General features: G+C 46.3%; 1 protein-coding gene across 1 annotated transcript; it reads left to right on the top strand.

Annotated features, from left to right (window-relative positions):
* Positions 1 to 10,043: 10,043 nt before the first annotated feature.
* On the top strand, positions 10,044 to 22,998 carry LOC144605600 (embryonic pepsinogen-like). The gene is made up of 9 exons (XM_078421039.1): positions 10,044 to 10,099; positions 12,645 to 12,807; positions 14,461 to 14,578; positions 16,880 to 16,998; positions 18,116 to 18,315; positions 19,160 to 19,279; positions 19,856 to 20,000; positions 21,412 to 21,510; positions 22,678 to 22,998. Exons 1-9 carry the CDS (start codon positions 10,044 to 10,046, stop codon positions 22,822 to 22,824), a joined length of 1,167 nt encoding a protein of 388 aa, XP_078277165.1. The 3' UTR covers positions 22,825 to 22,998.
* The last annotated feature ends 1,123 nt before the right edge of the window (positions 22,999 to 24,121 follow it).

Here is a 24,121-nt window from a genome sequence, read left to right as displayed (position 1 = left end):
ACCAATCTCCTATGTGGGACCTTGTCGAAGGCTTTCTGAAAGTCGAGGTACACCACATCCACCGGCTCTTCCCTGTCAATTTTCCTAGTTACATCCTCAAAAAATTCCAGTAGATTAGTCAAGCACGATTTCCCCTTCGTAAATCCATGCTGACTCGGAACGATCCTGTTACTGCGATCCAAATGCTCCACAATTTCGTCTTTTATAATTGACTCCAGCATCTTCCCCACCACTGATGTCAGACTAACTGGTCTATAATTTCCCGTTTTCTCTCTGCCTCCTTTCTTGAAAGGTGGGATAACATTAGCTACCCTTCAATCCACAGGAACTGACCCGGAATCTATAGAACATTGGAAAATAATCACTAATGCGTCCACAATTTCTAGAGCCACCTCCTTAAGCACCCTGGGATGCAGACCATCAGGCCCTGGAGATTTATCAGCCTTGAGTCCCATCAGTCTACCCAAAACTTTTTCCTGCCTAATGTGGATTTCCTCCAGTTCCTCTGTCACCCTAGGATCTCTGGCCACTAGAAGATCTGGGAGATTGTTTGTATCCTTCCCAGTGAAGACAGATCCAAAGTACCGGTTCAACTCGTCTGCCATTTCCTTGTTCCCCATAATAAATTCCCCTGCTTCTGTCTTCAAGGGACCCACATTTGCCTTGACTATTTTTTTCCTCTTCACATACCTAAAAAAGCTTTTACTATCCTCCTTTATATTATTGGCTAGTTTACCCTCGTACCTCATCTTTTCTCCCTGTACTGCCTTTTTAGTTATTTTCTGTTGCTCTTTAAAAGAGTCCCAATCCTCTGGCTTCCCACTCTTCTTTGCTATGTTATACTTCTTCCCTTTTATTTTTATGCTGTCTTTGACTTCCCTTGTCAGCCATGGGTGCCTCTTACTCCCCTTAGAATCTTTCCTCCTCTTTGGGATTAATTGATCCTGCAACTTCTGCATTATTCCCAGGAATACCTGCCATTGCTGTTCCACAGTCTTTCCTGCTAGGGCCTCCTTCCAGTCAAGTTTGGCCAGCTCCTGCCTCATGCCTCTCTAATCCCCTTTGCTATACTGTAATACTGACACTTCGGATTTTCCCTTCTCCCTCTCAATTTGTAGAGTAAAACTTATCATATTGTGGTCACTGCCTCCTAATGGCTCATTAATCTCGAGTCCCCTTATCAGGTCAGGTTCATGAATGCACTTTGGATGCAACAAGGACTACAAACCATCATGGCTGCCAGCAAAAGACTACAAACCCATAGTCAGCAGGGCTGCCTGCTCTGCTGATACTGATTGCTGGTGACACTGATTGCTACTGACACTGATTGCTACTGACACTGATTGCTGCTGATACTGATTGCTGCTGACACTGATTGCTGCTGACACTGATTGCTGCTGACACTGATTGCTGCTGACACTGATTGCTGCTGACACTGATTGCTGCCCAGCTGAACCAGATGAGCTGATTGCCTCAGTGAGAGAGCTAGAAGGGAAGGGAGGCAGTGTATTTAAAAGGAGAGACAACGACTGGAGCAGACAGGGAGAGACAACGACTGGAGCAGACAGGGAGAGACAACGACTGGAGCAGACAGGGAGAGACAACGACTGGAGCAGACAGGGAGAGACAACGACTGGAGCAGACAGGGAGAGACAACGACTGGAGCAGACAGGGAGAGACAACGACTGGAGCAGACAGGGAGAGAAGCAGTGTTTGAGTTATATTTTGTAAGAAGGCAGCAAGCTACAGTTTTGAATTAACTACCTGTTTTGGTTTTGTGTACCCGTCTGCAAACAATTAAGTTTACCTGTTTTTGGAAAAGATTAAATATATGGAATTTAAGTTTGAAAACAAGAACTTTTCTGTCTTCATTTCCGGCCCCCACACCTCCCAACCTTCAAGAGAAAAGCTCCCGACCTCTCAAGACATCACAATGGTGGAGAATGCCAAATAAGGAGGGGTGGGAGAGTATGAATGTCCATCAGTGATTTGACTATCCGCTTGGCACAATTGAGAACCAGTGAGAACGACATGGAGGAAATGTTGAAGAGGCTGGCTCAGAGTAACCAGCTCCAAATAGAGACGAGCCGGGCTCTTTTGGAGGAACAAAGAAAAGCCAATATGTTGAAAGAAGAGGAACTCAGGTTACAGAGGATCCAGTCTCAAGGAGCGGGGTCATCAACCACCAACCCGAGGGTCCGTGCCAGTTATTTTATTCCTAAAATGGGACCCACCGATGATCCAGAGGTCTATCTCCATGCATTCGAGACTACTGCAACCAGAGAAAAGTGGCCTAAAGACCAGTGGGTTGGTATCCTAGCCCCGTTCCTAGCCGGGGAATCACAGAAAGCTTTTCAAGACTTGGACAGTACAATAGCAAATAACTATGACATCTTGAAGCAGGAAATATTGAGCAGAATAGGACTTACAAAGTTTGGAATGGCTCAGCGTTTCCATAATTGGGGTTTTAGGAATGACCAACCCCCCCGGACTCAGATGCATGAACTTATTTGTATTACAAAGAAGTGGCTTGATCCTGATTAAAAACTCTGCAGTAGCCATTGTGGAAGCCATTGTTGTGGATTGATATTTACGTGCTCTACCCTATGAGGCAAAAAGGGTTATCAGCCACAGTGCTCCTGTTGCAGCTAGTGCCTTAGTGGATGCAGTTGAACAGTTTCAGGCTACTAATGAAATGCTCCGCATGGGGAAAAAAGAGCAACCTACCGTTCAAGGACGTCAGGCAAATCCTCGGCCACAGCCACTTGGCAGGGGCCATATGAAATCATCGAAAAGGTGGGAGAGGTAAACTACAAGGTAAAGCAACCGGGAAGGAGAAAACCAGAACAGACTTACCACGTGAACCTGTTGGAAAAATGGCACCCGGCAGAGGTTCTATTAAGTTGTTTACCCCCAAAAGAGTCAGGAGCACCACCAAGAGATGACATAAAGGTGGGCCCAGAGCTGTCACCCCAGCAACGTCAAGAGTGCATGGAGCTGGTTGACCGTACCCAAGATGTGTTCTCGGCCAAGCTGGGCACTACACATCTCGCGGTACATGAAATTCGCACTAAGCCTGGAAAGGTAGTCCATCAGCGGCCCTATAGAGTTCCAGAAGCCCATAAGGAAACAATTAGAGAGGAAGTTAAAAAGATGCTTGAACTAGGAGTTATTGAAGAATCCCATAGTACCTGGGCAAGCCCAATTGTACTGGTCCCCAAACCTGATACGTCGAGTGTCCGAGTTTGACGCTTACCCCATGCCCCTGGTAGATGAACTAATAGTCCGTCTGGGAATGGCTCGCTTCATCACAACCCTTGACCTCACAAAGGGGTACTGGCAAGTTCCGCTTTCCCTAGAATCCCGAGAGAAAACAGCCTTTGCAACAAGTGAAGGGCTTTTCCAGTACACCAAGTTACCATTTGGTCTACACGGAGCGCCTGCCACCTTCCAGCGGCTGATGGACCGGGTCCTGCGGCCCCACAAAGAATATGCTGCAGCCTATTTAGATGACATAGTGATACATAGCACAGATTGGGAAAGTCGTTTGCCCCGAGTACAGAAGGTACTGGATGCTCTTCGTGTAGCAGGTCTCACAGCCAATCCCTGCAAGTGCAGGCTAGCCTATAGTGAAACAGACTACCTTGGTTACACAATAGGGCGTGGCCTTGTTAAACCTCAAGATGCTAAACAAAGGGCCATCCAAGATTGGCCACGACCTGTACCAAAGAGACAAGTAAAATCCTTTATAGGCCTTGCAAACTACTATAGACGCTTTGTTCCGAACTTCTCTGATCTAATTGCCCCCCTAACAGATCTGACAACTAAAAGACAGTCCCGAATGGTGAAATGGTCACAGGAAGCAGAGGAGGCTTTCACCAGCCTGAAGAAGGCCTTGTGTTCCCACTCAGTTCTGGCCATCCCAGACTTCAACAAGGAGTTTGTTGTTCAGGTAGATGCCTCAGAGGTGGGTCTTGGGGCGGTACTCTCTCAGATACAGAAGGGTGAGGAGCACCCAATCCTCTACAGTAGCAGAAAGCTTTTGGCCCATGAGAAAAGATACTCTACACCGGAGAAAGAATGTCTGGCAGTTAAGTGGGCCCTTGAAACCCTTCACTATTACCTTATTGGGCGCAAATTCACTCTACTCACAGACCATGCTCCTTTGCAGTGGATGTCAAGAAATAAAGAAACGAACAGTCGAGTAACAAGATGGTTTCTCAGCCTCCGGGCTTTTAACTTCTCGGTTGTCCACAGGGCAGGTCGGAAACATGGGAATGCAGATGCCCTTTCCCGAAGAGACGTCCTGTGGGCCTCCTTCCCCAGTCCGGAGGCCTCAAGTCAGGGGAGGGGGAAATGTGATATCATGAGAGGTAGAGTCATAGAGGGGAGATACATTTCCTCCCGGTGGATGCAACAAGGACTACAAACCATCATGGCTGCCAGCAAAAGACTACAAAACCCATAGTCAGCAGGGCTGCCTACCCTGCTGACACTGATTGCTGCGGACACTGATTGCTGCTGACACTGATTGTTGCTGACACTGATTGCCGCTGACACTGATTGCCGCTGACACTGATTGCCGCTGACACTGATTGCCGCTGACACTGATTGCCGCTGACACTGATTGCCGCTGACACTGATTGCCGCTGACACTGATTGCCGCTGACACTGATTGCCGCTGACACTGATTGCCGCTGACACTGATTGCCGCTGACTGATTGCCGCTGACTGATTGCCGCTGACACTGATTGCCGCTGGCACTGATTGCCGCTGGCACTGATTGCCGCTGGCACTGATTGCCGCTGGCACTGATTGCCGCTGGCACTGATTGCCGCTGGCACTGATTGCCGCTGGCACTGATTGCCGCTGGCACTGATTGCCGCTGGCACTGATTGCCGCTGACACTGATTGCCGCTGACACTGATTGCTGCTTACACTGATTGCTGCCCAGCTGAACTAGATGAGCTGATTGCCTCAGTGAGAGAGCTAAAAGGGAAGGGAAACAGTATTTAAAAAGGAGAGACAACGACTGGAGCAGACAGACAGGGAGAGAAGCAGTGTTTGAGTTATATTTTGTAAGAAGGCAGCAAGCTACAGTTTTGATTTAACTACCTGTTTTGGTTTTGTGTACCTGTCTGCAAACAATTAAGTTTACCTGTTTTTGGAAAAGACTAAATATATGGAATTTAAGTTTGAAAACAAGAACTTTTCTGTCTGCATATCCGGCACCCACACCTCCCAACCTTCAAGAGAAAAGCTCCCGACCTCTCAAGAAATCACAAAAGATATGACCAAATTCTGGAGCAACATAGCAAGGAGACTGTGCAGGATGAAACTACAGATGCTGGTTTAAACCGAAGACAGGCACAAAAAGCTGGAGTAACTCAGCGGGTCAGGCAGCATCTCTGGAGAAAAGGAATAGGTGATTTTTCGGGTTGGAAACCTTCTTCAGACTGAAAGATAGAGAAGGGTCTCTCTTTACCTGATTGGGAGGGAGAGAGAAAACGGGGAATTCTAGACCTGTTAGCCTAACATCGGTAGTGGGGAAAATGCTAGAGTCAGTTATTAAAGATGTGATAGCATCACATTTGGAAAGTGGTGAAATCATCGGACAAAGTCAGCATGGATTTATGAAAGGCAAATCATGCCTGACGAATCTTATAGAATTTTTCGAGGATGTAACTTGTAGAGTGGATAAGGGAGAACCATTCGATGTGTTGTATCTGGACTTTCAGAAGGCCTTCGACATGGTCCCACATAGGAGATTGGGGTACAAACTTAAAGCACACGGTATTGGGGGTTCAGTATTGAGGTGGATAGAGAATTGGTTGGCGGACAGGAAGCAAAGAGTAGGAATAAACGGGTCCTTTTCGGAATGGCAGGCAGTGACTAGTGGGGTACCGCAAGGCTCAGTGCTGGGACCCCAGTTATTTACAATATATATTAATGATTTGCACAAGGGAATTGAATGCAATATCTCTAAATTTGCGGATGACACGAAGCTGGGTGGCAGTGTTAGCTGCGAGCAGGATGCTAGGAGGCTGCAGAGTGACTTGGATAGATTAGGAGAGTGGGCAAATGCATGGCAGATGCAATATAATGTGGATAAATGTGAGGTTATCCACTTTGGCGGCAAGAACAGGAAAACAGAGTATTACCTGAATGGTGGCCAATTAGGAAAAGGGGAGATGAAACGTGACCTGGGTGTCATGGTGCACCAGTCATTGAAAGCAAGCGTGCAGGTGCAGCAGGCAGTGAAGAAAGCGAATGGTATGTTGGCATTCATAGCAAGAGGATTTGAGTATAGGAGCAGGGAGGTTCTGCTGCAGTTGTACAGGGCCTTGGTGAGACCGCAACTGGAGTATTGTGTACAGTTTTGGTCTCCTAATCTGAGGAAAGACATTCTAGCCGTAGAGGGAGTACAGAGAAGGTTCACCAGATTGATCCCTGGGATGGCAGGACTTTCATATGAAGAAAGACTGGATAGACTAGGCTTATACTCGCTGGAATTTAGAAGACTGAGGGGGGATCTTATTGAAACATATAAAATTCTTAAAGGGTTGGAGAGGCTAGATGCGGGAAGATTGTTCCTGATGTTGGGGAAGTCCAGAACCAGGGGTCACAGCTTAAGGATAAGGGGGAAGTCTTTTAGGAACGAGATGAGAAAACATTTCTTCACACAGAGAGTGGTGAGTCTGTGGAATTCTCTGCCACAGAAGTTAGTTGAGGCCAGTTCATTGTCTATATTTAAGAGGGAGTTAGATGTGGCCCTTGTGGCTAAAGGGATCAGGGGGTATGGAGAGAAGGCAGGTACAGGTTACTGAGCTGGATGATCAGCCATGATCATATTGAATGGCGGTGCAGGCTCGAAGGGCCGAATGGCCTACTCCTGCACCTATTTTCTATGTTTCTATGTTTTCTATGTTTCTATGTTACCTTTCCGTCTGAAGATGAGTTCTGACCCAAAATTCCATTTCTCTAGAAGATTTCCCAGGATGTTGCCAGGACTCGAGGGCCTGAGCTACAGGGAGAGTTTGAGCAGGCTGGGACTCTATTCCTTGGAGCGCAGGAAGATGAGGGGTGATTATCTAGAGGTGTACATCTATATCTCTCATTGCCCTTTCCTCTGACTTTCAGTCTGAAGAAGGGTCTCGACCCAAAACGTCACCCATTCCTTTTCTCCAGAGATGCTGTCTGACCTGCAGAGTTACTCCAGCTTTTTGTGTCGACCTTCAGCATGGAAACAGGCCGTTTGGCCCAACTTGCCCATACCAACCAGAATGACCCCATCTATACTCGTCCCACTTGCCCACGTTTGAAACATATCCCTCTACCCCTTTTTAGTTCAGAGATACAGTGCGGGATAAAAGGACGTACCTTTAGAAAGGAGACGAGGAGGAATTTCTTTAGTCAGAGGGTGGTGAATCTGTGGAATTCATTGCCACAGACGGCTGTGGAGGCCGAGTCAATGGGTATATTTATGCCGGAGGTTGATAGATTCTTGATTAGTGCGGGTGTCAGGGGTTACGGGTAGAAGGCAGGAGAATGGGGATAAGAGGGAGAAATAGATCAGCCATGATTGAATGGCAGAGTAGACACGATGGGCCGAATGGGTTAATTTTGCTCCTATGATTTATGAACTTATGAACTTATGACCAGGCTCCTCAGTCTACCAGTGACCCCAAGCCACTGACCATCATTAGCAGCTCAACCTGACGAAAGTGGTATAATTTTGTTTGTTTTTGTGCCCGAACATTTTAAAGCCAAGTTATGTCCAGCAGCACTCTCCAATCAAGAAAAATCATTGTGATTAGAAACTTACTTCAAAAGATGTTTAAGAAAATAACTGCAGATGCTGGTACTAATCGAAGGTATTTAATCACAAAATGCTGGAGTAACTCAGCAGGTCAGGCAGCATCTCAGGAGAGAAGGAATGGGTGACCCGAAACGTCACCCATTCCTTCTCTCCTGAGATGCTGCCTGACCTGCTGAGTTACTCCAGCATTTTGTGAATAAATACCTTCAAAAGATGTTTATGTCTATAGTTGAAATTTGTAATATTTAGTTCAAAGAGAGTTGAGAGAGTTTAGCACGGGAACAGGCCCTTCAGCCCACCGAGTCCACCATCACCCGTTTACCCTAGTTCCATGCTATCCCACTCTCCCATCCACTCCGTACACACTAGGAAGGGGACATTTTACAGAGGGGCGATCAACCCACAAACCCGCACGTTTTTGGGATACGGGTGAAACCGCAGCACCCGGAGGAAACCCACAAGGTTACAGGGAGAACGTGCAAACTCCACGCAGTCAGCACCCGAGGTCGGGATTGAACCCAGCACTGTGAGGCAGCGGCTCTACCCGCTGCACCACTGTGCCGCCCTAAATTTGATTTGCCGATGTGAAATATGCTGAGAGAGGAGACTGCAGATGCTAGAATCTTGAACAAAGCACAAAGTACTGGAGTAACTCAGCGGGTCAGACAGCATCTGTGGAAGGGAATGGACAGGCAGTTCTGAAGAAGTGTCCCGACCTGAAATGTCATCTGTCCATGCCCTTCCACAGATGCTGCCTGACCCGCTGAGTTCCTCCAGCACTTTGTTTTTTAGTGTAAAACACGCTGGAGGTATCAAGGAAGGTCATTTTTGCTGCCAATTATTTTGTTTCCATTGTCATCTGAGATCAGGTGCAGGGCTATAACACAATACAAAATATGTACTTTTGTGAAGGTCATGCAAAGTTGTACACCTTATCGAATAAATGCGCACTTGGCCTGATTTTCCTTTGTTGACCGATGGAGCTGTTGCAAATGAACTTACAAATTTGATAACCATCCAGTTTGGTTAAGTATTTTCAGAGCGTTTCAATACCCTTGAGAATATTAGAAACAATAGTTCCAAATGGTTCATCCTGCACATAGTTTAGAGTTACAGCGCGTAAAACAGGCCCTTCAGCCCACTGAGTCCGCGCCGACCAGCGATCCCCGCCCACGAACACTATCCTACACACACTAGGGACAATTTACAATTAGACCAAGCCAATTAACCTACAAACCTGAATGTCTTTGAAGTGTAGGAGGAAACCGGAAATCCTGGAGAAAGCCCACGCGGGTCACGGGGAGAACGTACAAACTCTGTACAGATGGCGCCCGTAGTCGGGATCGAACCCGGGTCCCTGGAAAGAGGTACAGAAGTGTGAAAACGCCTGGGCGGCGCCATTGGTGGAGGGGAAAACGCGCCCGCTGGCTGGGTGAGGTCAAGTGGGGCATGGGGCGGTGACGTCCCACCTTGTCCCGTATTTGGGAGTGAGGAAGTTGGCAACCCTACCTACTACACTCATCCTATTCACTAAAGATAGACATAAAAAGCAGGAGTAACTCAACGGGACAGGCAGCATCTCTGGAGAGAAGGAATGGCTGACGTTTCTGGTCAAGACCCTTCTTCAGACTCCATCCGAAACGTCACCCATTCCTTCTCTCCAGAGATGCTGCCTGTCCCGCTGAGTTACTCCAGCTTTTTGTGTCTGTTTATCTTTGGTTTGAACCAGCATCTGTAGTTCCCTCTTACACATCCCATTTACTAGTTCCACGCATTAAGTCTGGAGTGTCTAAGCAGGAGATATGGACATTCACATTGGCCGAAGCATCAAAGATTACCTCCAACATTGTTCATTACCTCCAACATTACATCCAACATTATAGTTCACTTACAGTACCTGTCTATACATATGTAAAAAAAACATTTCATTGTTTTTCACCACTGTTTTCTTAACCCAATTTCTGATTGTGTTATCTTTTATAAAGCTTATCTTTCATTCCACACCACTTAACCTACTTACAAACCAACTTGTATCATTCACATTGAGGACTGTCCTTAATAAGAGAGATTATATGCGAGATAAACTAATCACGAGGACTTTACCATGAACTCTACTCATGTTGAATGATGGAATCTGTGTCCATGTGACCTGGGTTCGTCGGGTATAAATATTGTGGCTCAGAAGCCAGACCTCAGATTCTGCAAAGAGTCCAACTGATTGAACATGAAGTTGTTGATCTTCGCTCTTGTGTGCATTCAGCTCTCCGATGCCTTGTTCAGGTAGGACGATCTTATACCTCGAACGAGATATGGGACTAAATTCAGGTTTATCAGAATGATGCCTGGATTGGTGCGGCTCGGTGGCACAGCGGTAGAGCTGTTGCCTCACAGCGCCAAGACCCGGGTCCAATCTTGACCGCGGTTGTTTGTCTGAATGTTCTCCCCGTGACCTGCGTGGGATTTCTCCGAGATCCTCGGTTTCCTCCAACACTCCAAAGACGTGCAAGTTTTGCAGGTTAATTGGCTTGGGATAAATGTAAAGAATTGTCCCTAGTGTGTGTAGGGTGGTGTTAATGTGCGGGGATCGCCGGTCGGTGCAGACTCGGTGGGCCGAAGGGCCTGTTGCCGCGCTGTACCTCCAAATTAAACTAAATGAGAGGGTGTTAGCGACATGGGGGAGTTGGATAAACTTGGATTGTTTTCTCTGGAACGCTGGAGTTGCAGGGAGACCTGATAGAAGTTTATAAAATGAAGAGAGGCAGAGATAGGGCAGACAGTCAGAACCTATTTTCCAGGGAGGAGACATCAAACACTGGAAGGCATAGTTTTAAGATGAGAGGGGCAAAGTTTAAAGGAGTTCTGCGGGAAAACGTTTTCACACCGAGGGTGGTGGGTGACTGGAACATGCTGCTGGGGTGGTGGTGGATGGCAGATACGATAGTGACATTTAAGAGACCTTTGAATAAGCACAGAGGGTGGCAGCGGTAGAGTTGCTGCCTCACAGCGCCGGAGACCCGGGTTCCATCCTGACTGCGGGTGCTGTCTGTACGGAGTTTGCACGTTCTCCCCGTGACCACGTGGGTTTTCTCCGGCAGCTCCGGTTTCCTCCCGCACTCCAAAGACGTGAAGGTTTGTAGGTTAATTGCTTTGGTAAAATTGTAAATTGTGCCTAATGTGTGGGACAGTGCTAGTGTACGGGGTGATCACTGGTCAGCACGCACTCGGTGGGCCGAAGGGCCTGCTTCCATGTGGCATCTCTAAAAGTCTAAAGTAAATTTGCACGGATATGCAGGGAATGGAAGCATATGGACAATGTACCGGCAGAGAAGAGTTGGTCTTGGCATCATGTTTAGCACGGGCATTGTGGGCCGAAGGGCCTGTTCCTGTGCTGCACTGTGCAATGTTCTATGTTTAAGGAACAATAATGGTTGATGCATTTCAGTTCAGTTTAGTTGTCACGTGTACCGAGGTACAGTGAAAAGCTTTTTGTTGCGTGCTAACCAGTCAGCAGAAAGACAATACGTGATTCCAATCATGTAGCGGTCATAGCCTCGGAACTAAAGGATGTTCTTTTAGGAAGGAGATGAGGAAGAATTTCTTCAGTTAGAGAGAGGGTGGTGAATCTGTGGAATTCTTTGCCACAGAAGGCTGTGGAGGACAAGTCAGTGGATATATTTAAGGCAGGGATAGATAGATTCTTGATTAGTATGGGTGTCAGGGATTATGGGGAGAAGGCAGGAGAATGGGGTTAGGAGGGAGAGATAGATCAGCCATGATTGAATGGCGGAGTAGACTTGATGGGCCGAATGGCCTAATTCTGCTCCTGTCACTTATGAACATTTACAGTGTATGGGATAACAGTATTTTAAATAAAAAGTGTGTGCAAAATCTGCCAAGGAGCATTAAAACAACAGAACTGAGTTAATAGAACAGTTTGTTGTCGGCTTAACTTCAACAGCACAGTATCCCTGGACAATCAGTACCATCAGACATTTAAACATTTAATGCAGTGAGTTTGAATTTCTCGTGGATCAGAAAGGGTTAAAGGCAGCACAGTTTATAAACTCATGGATATCAGGGTTAAGGTGAAAGAGCGATCACAGAATTTTCAGATGCGCACACACAGTTCCCAGTCACGTTAAAAAAAAATCTATTTGCAGATGAATTAGAAATTCAGACCGCTGATTTTGTGAAATGATATAAGAAAATAACTGCAGATGCTGGTACAAATCGAAGGTATTTATTCACAAAATGCTGGAGTAACTCAGCAGGTCAGGCAGCATCTCAGGAGAGAAGGAATGGGCGACGTTTCGGGTCGAGACCCTTCTTCAGGGCTTCAGAGTTAGTTACGGTCACAAGGCAACGGGACCCTATTAACCAGGATGACAAGATATTAATTTGTTAGCAAATGTGCCCTGCATGGATCGCATGTGACCTGATGACTATCGAGCCGTTCGCAGAATACAGATACATGATAAAGGGAATAACGTTTAGATAAGGACTGAGAGGAGGGAAAACCATTTCACCCAGAGAGTCGTGAATCTGTGCAATTCTCTGCCACCGAAGGCAGTGGAGGCCAATTCACTGGATGTTTTCCAGAGAGAGTTAGATAGAGCTCTTCAGGCTAATGGAATCAAGGGATATGGGGAGAAAGCAGGAACGGGGTACTGATTGTGGATGATCAGCCATGATTGAATGGCGGTGCTGGTTCAAAGGGCGGATTGGCCTACACCTGCACCTGTTTTTCTATGTTTCCGTGTTTTCTATAAGGGTATAAAGCTCGGGTGTGGGAATAACCTTCCTAACTTGCTTCCCACATTCACAGGGTTCCCCTGATCAAGGGGCTATCTGGCCGGGAGATTCTTCGGGAGAAGGGATTACTGGAAGACTTCCTGAAGGACAATCCTTCTGATCCCTGCTCAAAGTTTGAAGGTCTCACTGGCGTATCCTCCCTGGCTTCCACTGAACCAATGGCCAACTTCCTGGATGTAAGTTATTCCTGACTTTTATAAATGGAAGTGTGTGGGGAAAGGCACACTTTACTTATGAATATGCTGGTGGTATGAATATTGATCTCTCTAACTGCAAGTAACCCCTGCACTTCCCCTCTCTCCATCCCTCCCCCACCCAAGTCACACCAGCTTCTCGTTCTCACCCAGCAAACAGCTGACAATGGCGTTTCCTTTATCACCGTTACTTTTTTGCATATCTTTCATTCATTTGTTCTACATCTCACCCCTTCACCGTCTATATCCCTCGTTTCCCTTTCCCCTGAGTCTCAGCCTGAAGAAGGGTCTCAGTCAGAAATGTCGCCCATTCCTTTCCTGTCCCGCTGAGTTACTCCAGCATTTTGTCTATCCAGTGTAAACCAGCATCTGCAGTTCCTTCCCACACTTTGCTTCTTTCCTCTCTGCAGAGTTGTGGGCCAGACCATCACGCAAACCAACCTCCCTTCCATTGACTCCATCTACACCTCACGCTGCCTCGGCAAGGCCAGCAGCATAATCAAGGACCAGTCTCACCCCGGTTACTCCCTCTTCTCCCCTCTCCCATCAGGGAAAAGGTACAGAAGTGTGAAAACGCACACCTCCAGATTCAGGGACAGTTTCTTCCCAGCTGTTATCAGGCAACTGAACCGTCCTACCACAACCAGAGAGCGGTCCTGAACTGCTATCTACCTCTTTGGTGACACTCGGACTATCCTTGATCGGACTTTGCCTTGCACTAAACGTTATTTCCTTATCATGTATCTGTACACTGTGAACAGCTCGATTGTAATAATGTATAGTCATAGAGTTATAGAGTCATAGAGTCATGCAGCATGGAAACAGGCCTATAGGCCCAACTTGCCCACGCCGACCAACAAAAGTCTGTTCACTGAAGCTAGACACAAAAGCTGGAGTAACTCAGCGGGACAGGTGCCTTTTTGTGTCGATCTTCGGTTTAAACCAGCATCTGCAGTTACTTCTTTCACAATAGTCATTTCACTGACTGGAAAGCACAAAACTCTTTTCACTGTACCTCGGAACACGTGACAATAATAAATTAAACGTTGGCCTCCGGGTGCTCCGGTTTCCTCCCACTTTCCAAATCTGTGCATGTTTGTAGGTTAATTGGCTTCTGTAAATTGTCCCTGGTGTGCAGGATAGTGCTAGTGTGCGGACTTTGGTGGTGAGAGAGTCCAGTATCCACGCTGCATGCATCCCGAAACTAAACTAAGCTAAACTAAACTAAAAGATGCTGGAGACACTCAGCAGGGCAGGGAGCATGTGTGGAAAGAGAGACGGGCTTCATATTTCAGTTTGATGTGGAAAGCTGCGGATGTTGTCAGACCTGGGTTCCATCCTGACCTCGGATGCTGTCTGTGTGGAGTTTGCACGTTTTCCCAGGTTGCTCCGGTTTCCTCCCACACCCCAAAGATGTGTGTGGGGTTTGTAGATTAATTGGCCCTCTGTGAAATTGGCCCTCCCTAGTGTGCAGGCAGTGGACACAGGGGATGTGCACTGGATCATGTAGGACTGGTGTGAAGGGGTGATCCATCGCTGGTCGGCGCGGACATGGTGGGCTGATGCACAGACTCTGTGCTGACTTTCCATGTTGTGAATCTAAAACTAAATCTCTCGTTTGTTTTTTGCTGCCAGATGTCTTATTATGGAGTTATCAGCATCGGCAGTCCTCCACAAAGCTTCACAGTCATCTTTGACACTGGCTCATCCAATCTCTGGGTTCCTTCCGTCTATTGCAAAGCAGCTGCTTGCAGTAAGTCAATGTTCCCTGCTGCCAGATGTATTTAAAGTTTTACTCGTGCCCTGTGATTCCTCACGGCGGCACGGTGGCGCAGTGGTGGAGTTGCTGCTTTACAGCGCTCACAGCGCCCAGAGACCCGGGTTCAATCCCGACTAAGGGTTCTTAGTTCTTGGTTCTTGGTGCTTGTCTGTACGGAGTTTGTACGTTCTCCCCGTGACCCGCGTGGGGTTTTCTTCAAGATAACCATTTAACCATATAACAACTACAGCAGGGAAACAGGCCCGTCCGGCCCTACCAGTCCACGCCGACCACTCTCCCTGACCTAGTCTCATCTACCTGCACTCAGACCATAACCCTCCAATCCCCTCCCATCCATATACCTATCCAATTTACTCTTAAATAATAAAATCGAGCCAGCCTCCACCACTTCCACCGGAAGCCCATTCCATACAGCCACCACCCTCTGAGTAAAGAAGTTACCCCTCATGTTACCCCTAAACTTTTGTCCCTCAATTCTGAAGCTATGTCCCCTTGTTGGAATCTTCCCCACTCTCAAAGGGAAAAGCCTACCCACGTCAACTCTGTCCGTCCCTCTCAAAATTTTAAAAACCTCTATCAAGTCCCCCCTCAACCTTCTACGCTCCAAAGAATAAAGACCCAACCTGTTCAACCTCTCTCTGTAGCTTAAGTGCTGAAACCCAGGCAACATTCTAGTAAATCTCCTCTGTACCCTCTCCATTTTGTCGACATCCTTCCTATAATTTGGCGACCAGAACTGCACACCATACTCCAGATTCGGCCTCACCAATGCCCTGTACAATTTTAACATTACATCCCAACTTCTATACTCGATGCTCTGATTTATAAAGGCAAGCATACCAAACGCCTTCTTCACCACCCTATCCACATGAGATTCCACCTTCAGGGAACAATGCACAGTTATTCCCAGATCCCTCTGTTCCACTGCATTCCTCAATTCCCTACCATTTACCCTGTACGTCCTATTTTGATTTGTCCTACCAAAATGCAGCACCTCACACTTATCAGCATTAAACTCCATCTACCATCTTTCAGCCCACCCTTCCAAAAGGCCCAAGTCTCTCTGTAGACTTTGAAAATCTACCTCACTATCAACTACTCCACCTATCTTAGTATCATCTGCATATTTACTAATCCAATTTGCCACACCATCATCCAGATCATTAATGTAAATGACAAACAACAGTGGACCCAACACAGATCCTTGGGGTACTCCACTAGACACTGGCCTCCAACCTGACATACAATTGTCAACCATTACCCTCTGGTATCTCCCATTCAGCCATTGTTGAATCCATCTTGCAACCTCACTATTAATACCCAACGATTTAACCTTCTTAATCAACCTTCCATGTGGAACCTTGTCAAATGCCTTACTGAAGTCCATATAGACAACATCCACAGCCTTGCCCTTATCAATTTCCCTGGTAACCTCTTCAAAAAATTCAAGAAGATTAGTCAAACATGACCTTCCAGGCACAAATCCATGTTGACTGTTTCTAATCAGGCCTTGTTTATCCAAATAATTATATATATTGTCCCTAAATATCTTTTCCATTAATTTTCCCACCACAGACGTCAAACTAACTGGTCTATAATTGCTAGGTTTACTTTTAGAATTGCTCGGTTTCCTCCCACACTCCAAAGGCGTACAGGTTTGTAGGTTAATTGGCTTGGTATAAATGTAAATTGTCCCTAGTGGGTGTAGGATGGTGTTAGTGTGCGGGGATCGCTGGTCGGCACGGACCTGATGGGCCGAAGGGCCTGTTTCTACGCTGTGTCTCTAAACAAAACTAATTCCTGATTAAATCCGTACGTAATTCCTTACACTCCGTCTGCCAAGGCCTGCCTGCAGGATCTCCTGGTGGCTAAACATTCTAAATCCCCTTCCCATTCCCACACTCACCTTTCTATCCTGGGTCTCCTCCACTGTCAGAGTGAGCCCCCACACAAGCTGGTGGAACAGCTTGGGCAGCTTACACCCCAGCCAAGATAGACACAAAACGCTGGAGTAACCGAGCGGGTCAGGCAGCATCTCTGGAGAAAAAGGATAAGTGATGTTTTGGGTCAGGACCCTTCTTCAGAATCTCCCGACCTGAAACGTTACCTATCCATGTCCTCCAGAGATGCTGCCTGACCTGCTGAGTTACTCCAGCACTTTGTGTCTACCGACCAAGAGGTCCTATCTACGCTCGTCCCTCCTGCCCGCGTGATGTTACGTTATGCTGAAACCTTTTTTACATTTAAACGGAAGAAACTGATGTCTCTTTTCAGTGAACCACCGCAGATTCGACCCGTCCGACTCGTACACCTACCGTTCCTACAACCAGCGAGTGTCCATCCAATACGGAACTGGCAGCATGACTGGAATACTAGGATACGACACACTGAAAGTAAGTCGATTTCAATCCTCACCATGTCACTCCGAGTTCAGTCAAGAGTGTTTAATTATGGACAATAGTCAATAGACAATAGGTGCAGGAGTAGGCCATTCGGCCCTTCGAGCCATTCAATGTGATCATGGCTGATAATTCTCAATCAGTACCCCGTTCCTGCCTTCTCCCCATACCCCCTGACTCCGCTATCCTTAAGAGCTCTATCTAGCTCTCTCTTGAATGCATTCAGAGAACTGGCCTCCACTGCCTTCTGAGGCAGAGAATTCCACAGATTCACAACTCTCTGACTGAAAAAGTTTTTCCTCATCTCCGTTCTAAATGGCCTACCCCCTATTCTTAAACTGTGGCCCCTTGTTCTGGACTCCCCCAACATTGGGAACATGTCTGGTTTGGCTCAGCCACCAAGCACGACATCCGGAGGCTGCAACGGATCGTTCGTTCAGCCGAGAAGGTTGTTGGCTGCAACCTTCCCCCCATTGACAAACTGTACACTGCAAGGGCCAGGAAGCGAGTGGGCAAGATCACCTCTGACCCCTCTCACCCTGGTCATAAATTCTTCGAAGCACTTCCCTCTGGAAGGCGACTCCGGACTGTCAAAGCAGCCACAGCCAGACATAAAAACAGTTTTTATCCACGAGCAGCAGCTCTACTCAACAACCAAAGGTCTGTCCCCTCCTTTTGCTCTGGTATTTTATTTCACTCGCACGTTTAAACTATAATGTTGTATTCTTAATGATTTAATGTTTTATGCTTTATTCGTAATTGTTTACTGTGTGTTCGTGCTGTTACTTGCGAGCAGAGCACCAAGGCACATTCCTTGTATGTGTACATACTTGGCCAATAAACTTGTTCAATTCAATTCAATTCAATGTACTGGCAATGGTTTATCTTAGATAGACACAAAAAGCTGGAGTAACTTCAGCGGGACAGGCAGCATCTTGGGAGAGAAGGAATGGGTGACGTTTCGGGTCGAGACCCTCCTCCAGACATGCTGCCTACCTTTGTCTCTTTGTGTCTACCTTCGGTGTAAACCGGCACCTGCAGTTCCTTCCTACGCAGTGATAGGTGGATACAGGATAACTCCAATTAAATTCTCTCGATCTTGACCCTTTAGGTTTCAGACATCACCATCCAAGGCCAGGAATTGGGTTTGAGCTTAACTGAACCAGGCGGATTCTTTACCCATTGCAAATTTGATGGCATCTTGGGCATGGGCTACCAGTCTCTTGCTGCTGAGGGCGCCACAACTGTGCTACACAACATGATCTCTCAGCATGTGCTCGAGGAGCCCCTCTTCTCCGTCTACTTGACCAGGTCAGTGTCTTCCCGCGTAAATACGGTCGCGTCTTCGATGACTGAGCGTACCTTTAGAACGGAGATGAGGAGGAATTTCCTTAGTCAGAGGGTGGTGAATCTGTGGAATTCGTTGCCACAGACGGCCGTGGAGGCCAAGTCATTGGGTATTTTTAAGGTGGAGATGAACAGGTTCTTGATCAGTGCGGGTGTCAGGGTCATGAGGAGAAGGCAGGAGAATGGGGTTGAGAGGGAAAGATAGATCAGCCACGATTGAATGATGGAGCAGACCTGATGGGACCAAATGGCCTAATTCTGCTCCTACCACTAATGGTCCGATGAATTTATGAACAAAGTTTCATAAGAGTGCAGTGTTGTCCTGACTTTAGAAGCCGCTTGTCCTGACATACCAATCCTCTCCTCCATCCACCGCCATCTTATAGTTTCACTTGGAGGTCTGAACATTGTATGAATGGGGTTAGGAGGGAGGGAGAGATAGATCAGCCATGATTGAATGGTGGAGTGTACTTGATGGGCCGAATGGCCCAATTCTGCCCCTATTACTTATGGCCTTTTGCCATAGAAGATAGTTCAATTGGGGGGGGGGGGGAAGAAGAAAGGTGGAACTGGAGCAAGGGGGGGGGGGGGGGAGAAGAAAGAAGAACCTAGCACGGGATACTTTGAACCTTTGTCCGCGCCCGTTATGTGGTACCTCTTTGCATACCTTGGGCATGGAAGCAAAGAACCTGTGATTTGTGATTTGTCACATATGATAATAAAGTATTCATTCATTAATTCATAAATTGATTCTTTGGGTGTCCTTAGATGATGCTGAGCTATTATTATTCCAAACATTGTTTTACAGAGAGGTTGGTGAGTCTGGAAGTGAAATTATCTTTGGTGGAGTCGACCCCAGCCACTACCAAGGCCCAATTAACTGGGTGCCTGTCACACATCAAGCTTACTGGCAAATCGAGATCCAAAGGTATGTGCTCGCAAATCTCCAACTAGCACAATGTTGAGAGCAGCTCATCGCCCATTGGCCTTCAAAGATTAACTACATTAACAGGCGGCTCGGTGGCACAGCATTAGAGTTGCTGCCTCACAGCGCCAGAGACCTGGGTTCCATCCTGACCACGGGTGCTGTCGGTACGGAGTTTGTACGTTCTTCCCGTGACCCGCGTGGGTTTTCTCCAGGTGCTCCGGTTTCCTCCCACACTCCAAAGACGTGCAGGTTTGTAGGTTCATTGGCCTCTGCAAATTGCCCCCAGTGTGTAGGATAGAACTAGTGTACGGCTGATCACTGGTCTGCATGGATTCAGTGGGCCGAAGGGCCTGTTTCCCCGTTGCATCTCTGAACTAAATCTAACGTTCTATAATTAGGTTGATGGATAGGAAAGATTTAGAGGGATATGGACCAAAAAAGGGTAAGTGGAACTAGCGTAGATGGGGCACCTTGGTCAGCATGGACCAGTTGGGTCAAGGGCCCTGTATCTCATGACTCCATAACCTGGTAGGTTTGGCCAGTTTTTGACTAAATCAATGTGTGTTTCTCCCTCAGTGTGACCATCAATGGGCAGGTTGTGGCTTGCAGTGAGGGCTGCCCCGCCATTATAGATACGGGCACCTCCCTCCTTGTTGGACCCAGCACAGCCATCAACAACATCCAACAAGGAATCGGAGCCAATCCTGGTACCTATGGCCAGGTACAGTCCATTCTCCACTCACCTGTACTCTGCATGCTCCCTTAAATGTGGCAGACAGTCAGCAACATGTTCAATCCATTCAACTCAATCAGTTTAGATGTTTAGTACAGCTTACTTTGCTTTACTTCCGATTACTTTATTATAGATTTGTTTACATTAATTTAAGTTTAGTATAGTTTAGATTAGTTTAGCATATAGTATAGTTTAGATTAGTTTAGCATAGTTTAGTATAGTTTAATTAGTTAGCATAGTCCAGTATAGATTAGTATAGTTTAGAATAGTTTAGCATAGTTTAGTATAGTTTTGTGTAGTTTAGATTAGTTTAGCATAGTTTAGTATAGTTTAGTATAGTTTAGCAGAGTTTAATTTTGTTTAGATTAGTTTAGTATTGTTTAGTTTAGATTATTTTAGATTAGTTTAATATAGATTAGTTTTGTATAGTTTAGATTAGTTTTGTATAGTTTAGATTAGTTTTTGATGTTTAGATTAAATTAGATTTGTTTAGTTTAGTATAGTATAGTTTGAGTTTAGATTAGTTTAGGTTAGTTGAGTTTAGATGAGATTAGTTTAGTTTATATAGTTTACTTGGGTTTAGATTGGTTTAGTTTCTATAAGTTTTTTGTTTCCTAGTTTTTAGTTGACTTTCCTCAGAACCTATGCAGGCATGACCAAGCACAGACTGGGCCATCGTTTCCCTGAACACCTTCGCTCAGTCCGCCTTGGCCTACGTTGCAGGCATGACCAAGCACAGACTGGGCCATCGTTTCTCTGAACACCTTCGCTCAGTCCGCCTTGGCCTACGTTGCAGGCATGACCAAGCACAGACTGGGCCATCGTTTCTCTGAACACCTTCGCTCAGTCCGCCTTGGCCTATGTGATCTCCCGATTACCAAACACTTTAGCTCCCCCTCCCATTCCCACACTGACCTTTCTGTCCCGGGCTTCCTCAAATGCAAATTGGAGGAACAGCACCTCATATTTCTCTTGGGCAGCTTACACCCCAGCTGTAAGAACATTGACTTCTCTAACTTCAAGTGCCCCTTGCTTCCCCTCTCTCTCCGTCCCTCCCACACCCAAGTCGTCGTACTAGTTTCACTGTCGTCCTGTTGAGTTTCACTGTCTGTATAACTCGTTATCACCCGGTCCACAGCCAACAATGGATCATTGTGGGCTCCGCATTTTCCTTGATCATCGTTGCTGGCTTTGATTTGTTCTTTTCACACCTTTTGTTCATTTGTTCTTTGTACCTTTTAATGCCCCCAGTTTCCCTCTCCCCTGACTCTCAGTCAGAAGAAGGGTCTCAACCCGAAAAACGCCACCTACTCTGTTCCTCTGGAGATGCTGCCTGACCCACTGACTTACCCCAGCTTTTTGTGTCTATGATCTGAACAATGTTGCCCTTGTCTTTCAGTACTCCATAAACTGCAATGATATCGGCAGCATGCCTGATGTGGTCTTCACCATCAATGGTTATGAGTTTAATCTTCCTGCCTCTGCCTACTCACTCAAGGTATGTCACTGGACTCCGTATGATATTAAGTGATTTTTCTCGGACGACTTAAATATGTTCATGAGTTCATAAGTTCTAGGCGCAGAATAGGCCCATCAAGTCCACTCTGCCATCCAATCATGGCTGATCTATCTCTCCCTCCTAACCCCATTCTCCTGCCTTCTCCCCATCACCCCTGACACCCGTACTAATCAAGAATTTGTCAGTCTCCGCCTTAAAAATATCCACTGCCTTGGCCTCCCCGGCCATCTGCTGCGATGAATTCCGCAGATTCACCACCCTCTGGCCAAAAAAATCCTCCTCATCTCCTTTCCCCATCTCCTGTTGTACCGGTCACTCCAGACTAGACTGTGGACCTGCTGCTAATTGCTTTCCATCTCAAGGTGCAAGGGGGACCCAGCGTGGGGGGACCGCCAAGAGGGGGGGGTGGTAGGGTGGGGGAGAACAAAGGAGGACCTGGTGCGGGATACTTTGTAACTTTGTCCACGCCCTTTATGTGGCGACTATTTGCATACTGTAGGGACGCAAAACAAAGAATTTCACTGTGACTTTTCACATGTGACAATAAAATATCCATTCAAACACTTATTCATTCATTCATTCACTCATTAATTCAATCATTGAATGATTCACTCATTGATTGATTGATTGATTGATTGATTGATTCATTCATTCAGTCATTCATTCATTCATTCTCCCATGCCTTCATTCATTCATTCATTCATTCATTCACCCATTCATTCATTGATTCATTCACTCATTCATTCACCCATTCATTCATTGATTCATTCACTCATTGATTCATTCGTTCATTGATTGATTGATTGATTGAATGATTGATTGATTGATTCGTACATTCATTTATTTATTCACTTATACATTCACTCTTCCATTCACTCATTCATTCATTCATTCATTCATTCATTCATTCACTCATTCATTCATTCATTCGTTCACTCATTCATTCACCCATTCATTCATTGATCCATTAACTCATTCATTCATTCGTTCATTGATTGATTGATTGATTCATTCATTCATTTATTTATTCACTCATACATTCATTCATTCACTCTTTCATTCACCCATTCATTCATTGATCCATTCACTCATTCATTCATTCGTTCATTGATTGACTGATTGATTGATTGGTTTATTCTCCCACAGCAAACCTACTACAACCAGGTTACCTGCATGAGCGGATTTAGTGCTTCCGGTAGCAACCTCTGGATTCTGGGCGACGTCTTCATCGGCGAGTACTACTCCATCTTTGACCGTGGAAACAACCGCGTGGGTCTGGCCAAGGCCGTCTAACTCTCCCGTCCACCAACCCATTGAAGATCCAGCCCCATTCAACTTGACTGCAGCCAGATCGCTGATCCCCAGAGCAGCACCACGGGCTCACCATGCCACCCAGTATCAAAGATCACGATGTCACTTTCCGATGTGCGATGCTGAAGATACTCTATTGACAGCTTAGAGTTCAGTGACGATCTTGTCCAAGCTTTAATTGAAGGGAGAAAAGAAAAGAAAATTGGAAGAAATGATGCCGTATAGATGGGATCTGTAAACAGCCATTAATGAATGTTGGGTTGGACTGGCAATGGGATCGTTGATATCCTGTAATTATTTCTGCTCTCTGATTCCATAGCTTTCCTTTCTCATTCCTTGCTTGGTACAGCTGTGACTTTCCATAATTCAATCCAAAACCATGCTCATTGAGCTCATTAATGGTGATCTAGGAATCACGCAGCATGTTATCCTCTCCGGTGAAATGTTCTGTTATTAAATAGTCCTTGAAAATGTTCAATAAAATGGAATAATGAAACGCATATCATCAGACTTTCAGTCCCTTTCTTCATGTCAGTTTGTACGTGTGAGGTCGGGCTCAACTCACCCAACCATTGCACTAAAGTTAGACACAGAGTGCTGGAGTGACTCTGTGGGTCAGGCAGCATCTCTGGAGAATATGGATAGGTGACGTTTCACAGAGTGCTGGAGTAACTCAGTGGGTCAGGCAGCATCTCTGGAGAATATGGATAGGTGACGTTTCACAGAGTGCTGGAGTAACTCAGTGGGTCAGGCAGCATCTCTGGAGAACATTGATAGACACAAAGTGCTGGAGTAACTCAGCGGGTCAGGCAGCATCTGTGGAGAACATGGATAGGTGACATTTCACAGAGTGCTGGAGTAACTCAGTGGGTCAGGCAGCATCTCTGGAGGACATGGATGGACACAAAGTGCTGGAGTAACTCAGCGGGTCAGGCAGCATCTCTGGAGAGAAGGAATAGGTGACGTTTCAGGTCGAGACCCTTCTTCAGATTCCGACCCGAAACGTCACCCACTCCTTCTCTCCAGAGATGTTCTAATTATCATCGGCTGATGCTTTTAAATATTAAGATCAAAGATTAAGTACCTCTCACTGATATAAAAACCACTAGCACATTTGTAAAAAGATAACATTTAGATGTAGTTTGAACTGGCACACAGTTGGTCAAATACAAGCCAGGCATGTGATGGAGTTTGTTCTTGTGGAAACTTGTTCAGTTTAGAGATTTAGCACGAAAACAGGCCCTTCGGCCCACCGGGTCCATGCCGACCAGAAATCCCC

Source organism: Rhinoraja longicauda, chromosome 24, assembly GCF_053455715.1.
Source record: "Rhinoraja longicauda isolate Sanriku21f chromosome 24, sRhiLon1.1, whole genome shotgun sequence".
In the NCBI taxonomy this organism is placed as follows: Eukaryota; Metazoa; Chordata; class Chondrichthyes; order Rajiformes; family Arhynchobatidae; genus Rhinoraja; species Rhinoraja longicauda.
This window is presented reverse-complemented; position numbering and strand designations above follow the sequence as displayed.

Coding starts and splice junctions, on each gene's coding strand:
- LOC144605600 (XM_078421039.1), top strand. CDS start 10,044: ATGAAGTTGTTGATCTTCGCTCTTGTGTGCATTCAGCTCTCCGATGCC. Junction 18,316..19,159: donor TTCTCCGTCTACTTGACCAG/GTCAGTGTCTTC, acceptor ATTGTTTTACAG/AGAGGTTGGTGAGTCTGGAA. Junction 20,001..21,411: donor ATCCTGGTACCTATGGCCAG/GTACAGTCCATT, acceptor CTTGTCTTTCAG/TACTCCATAAACTGCAATGA.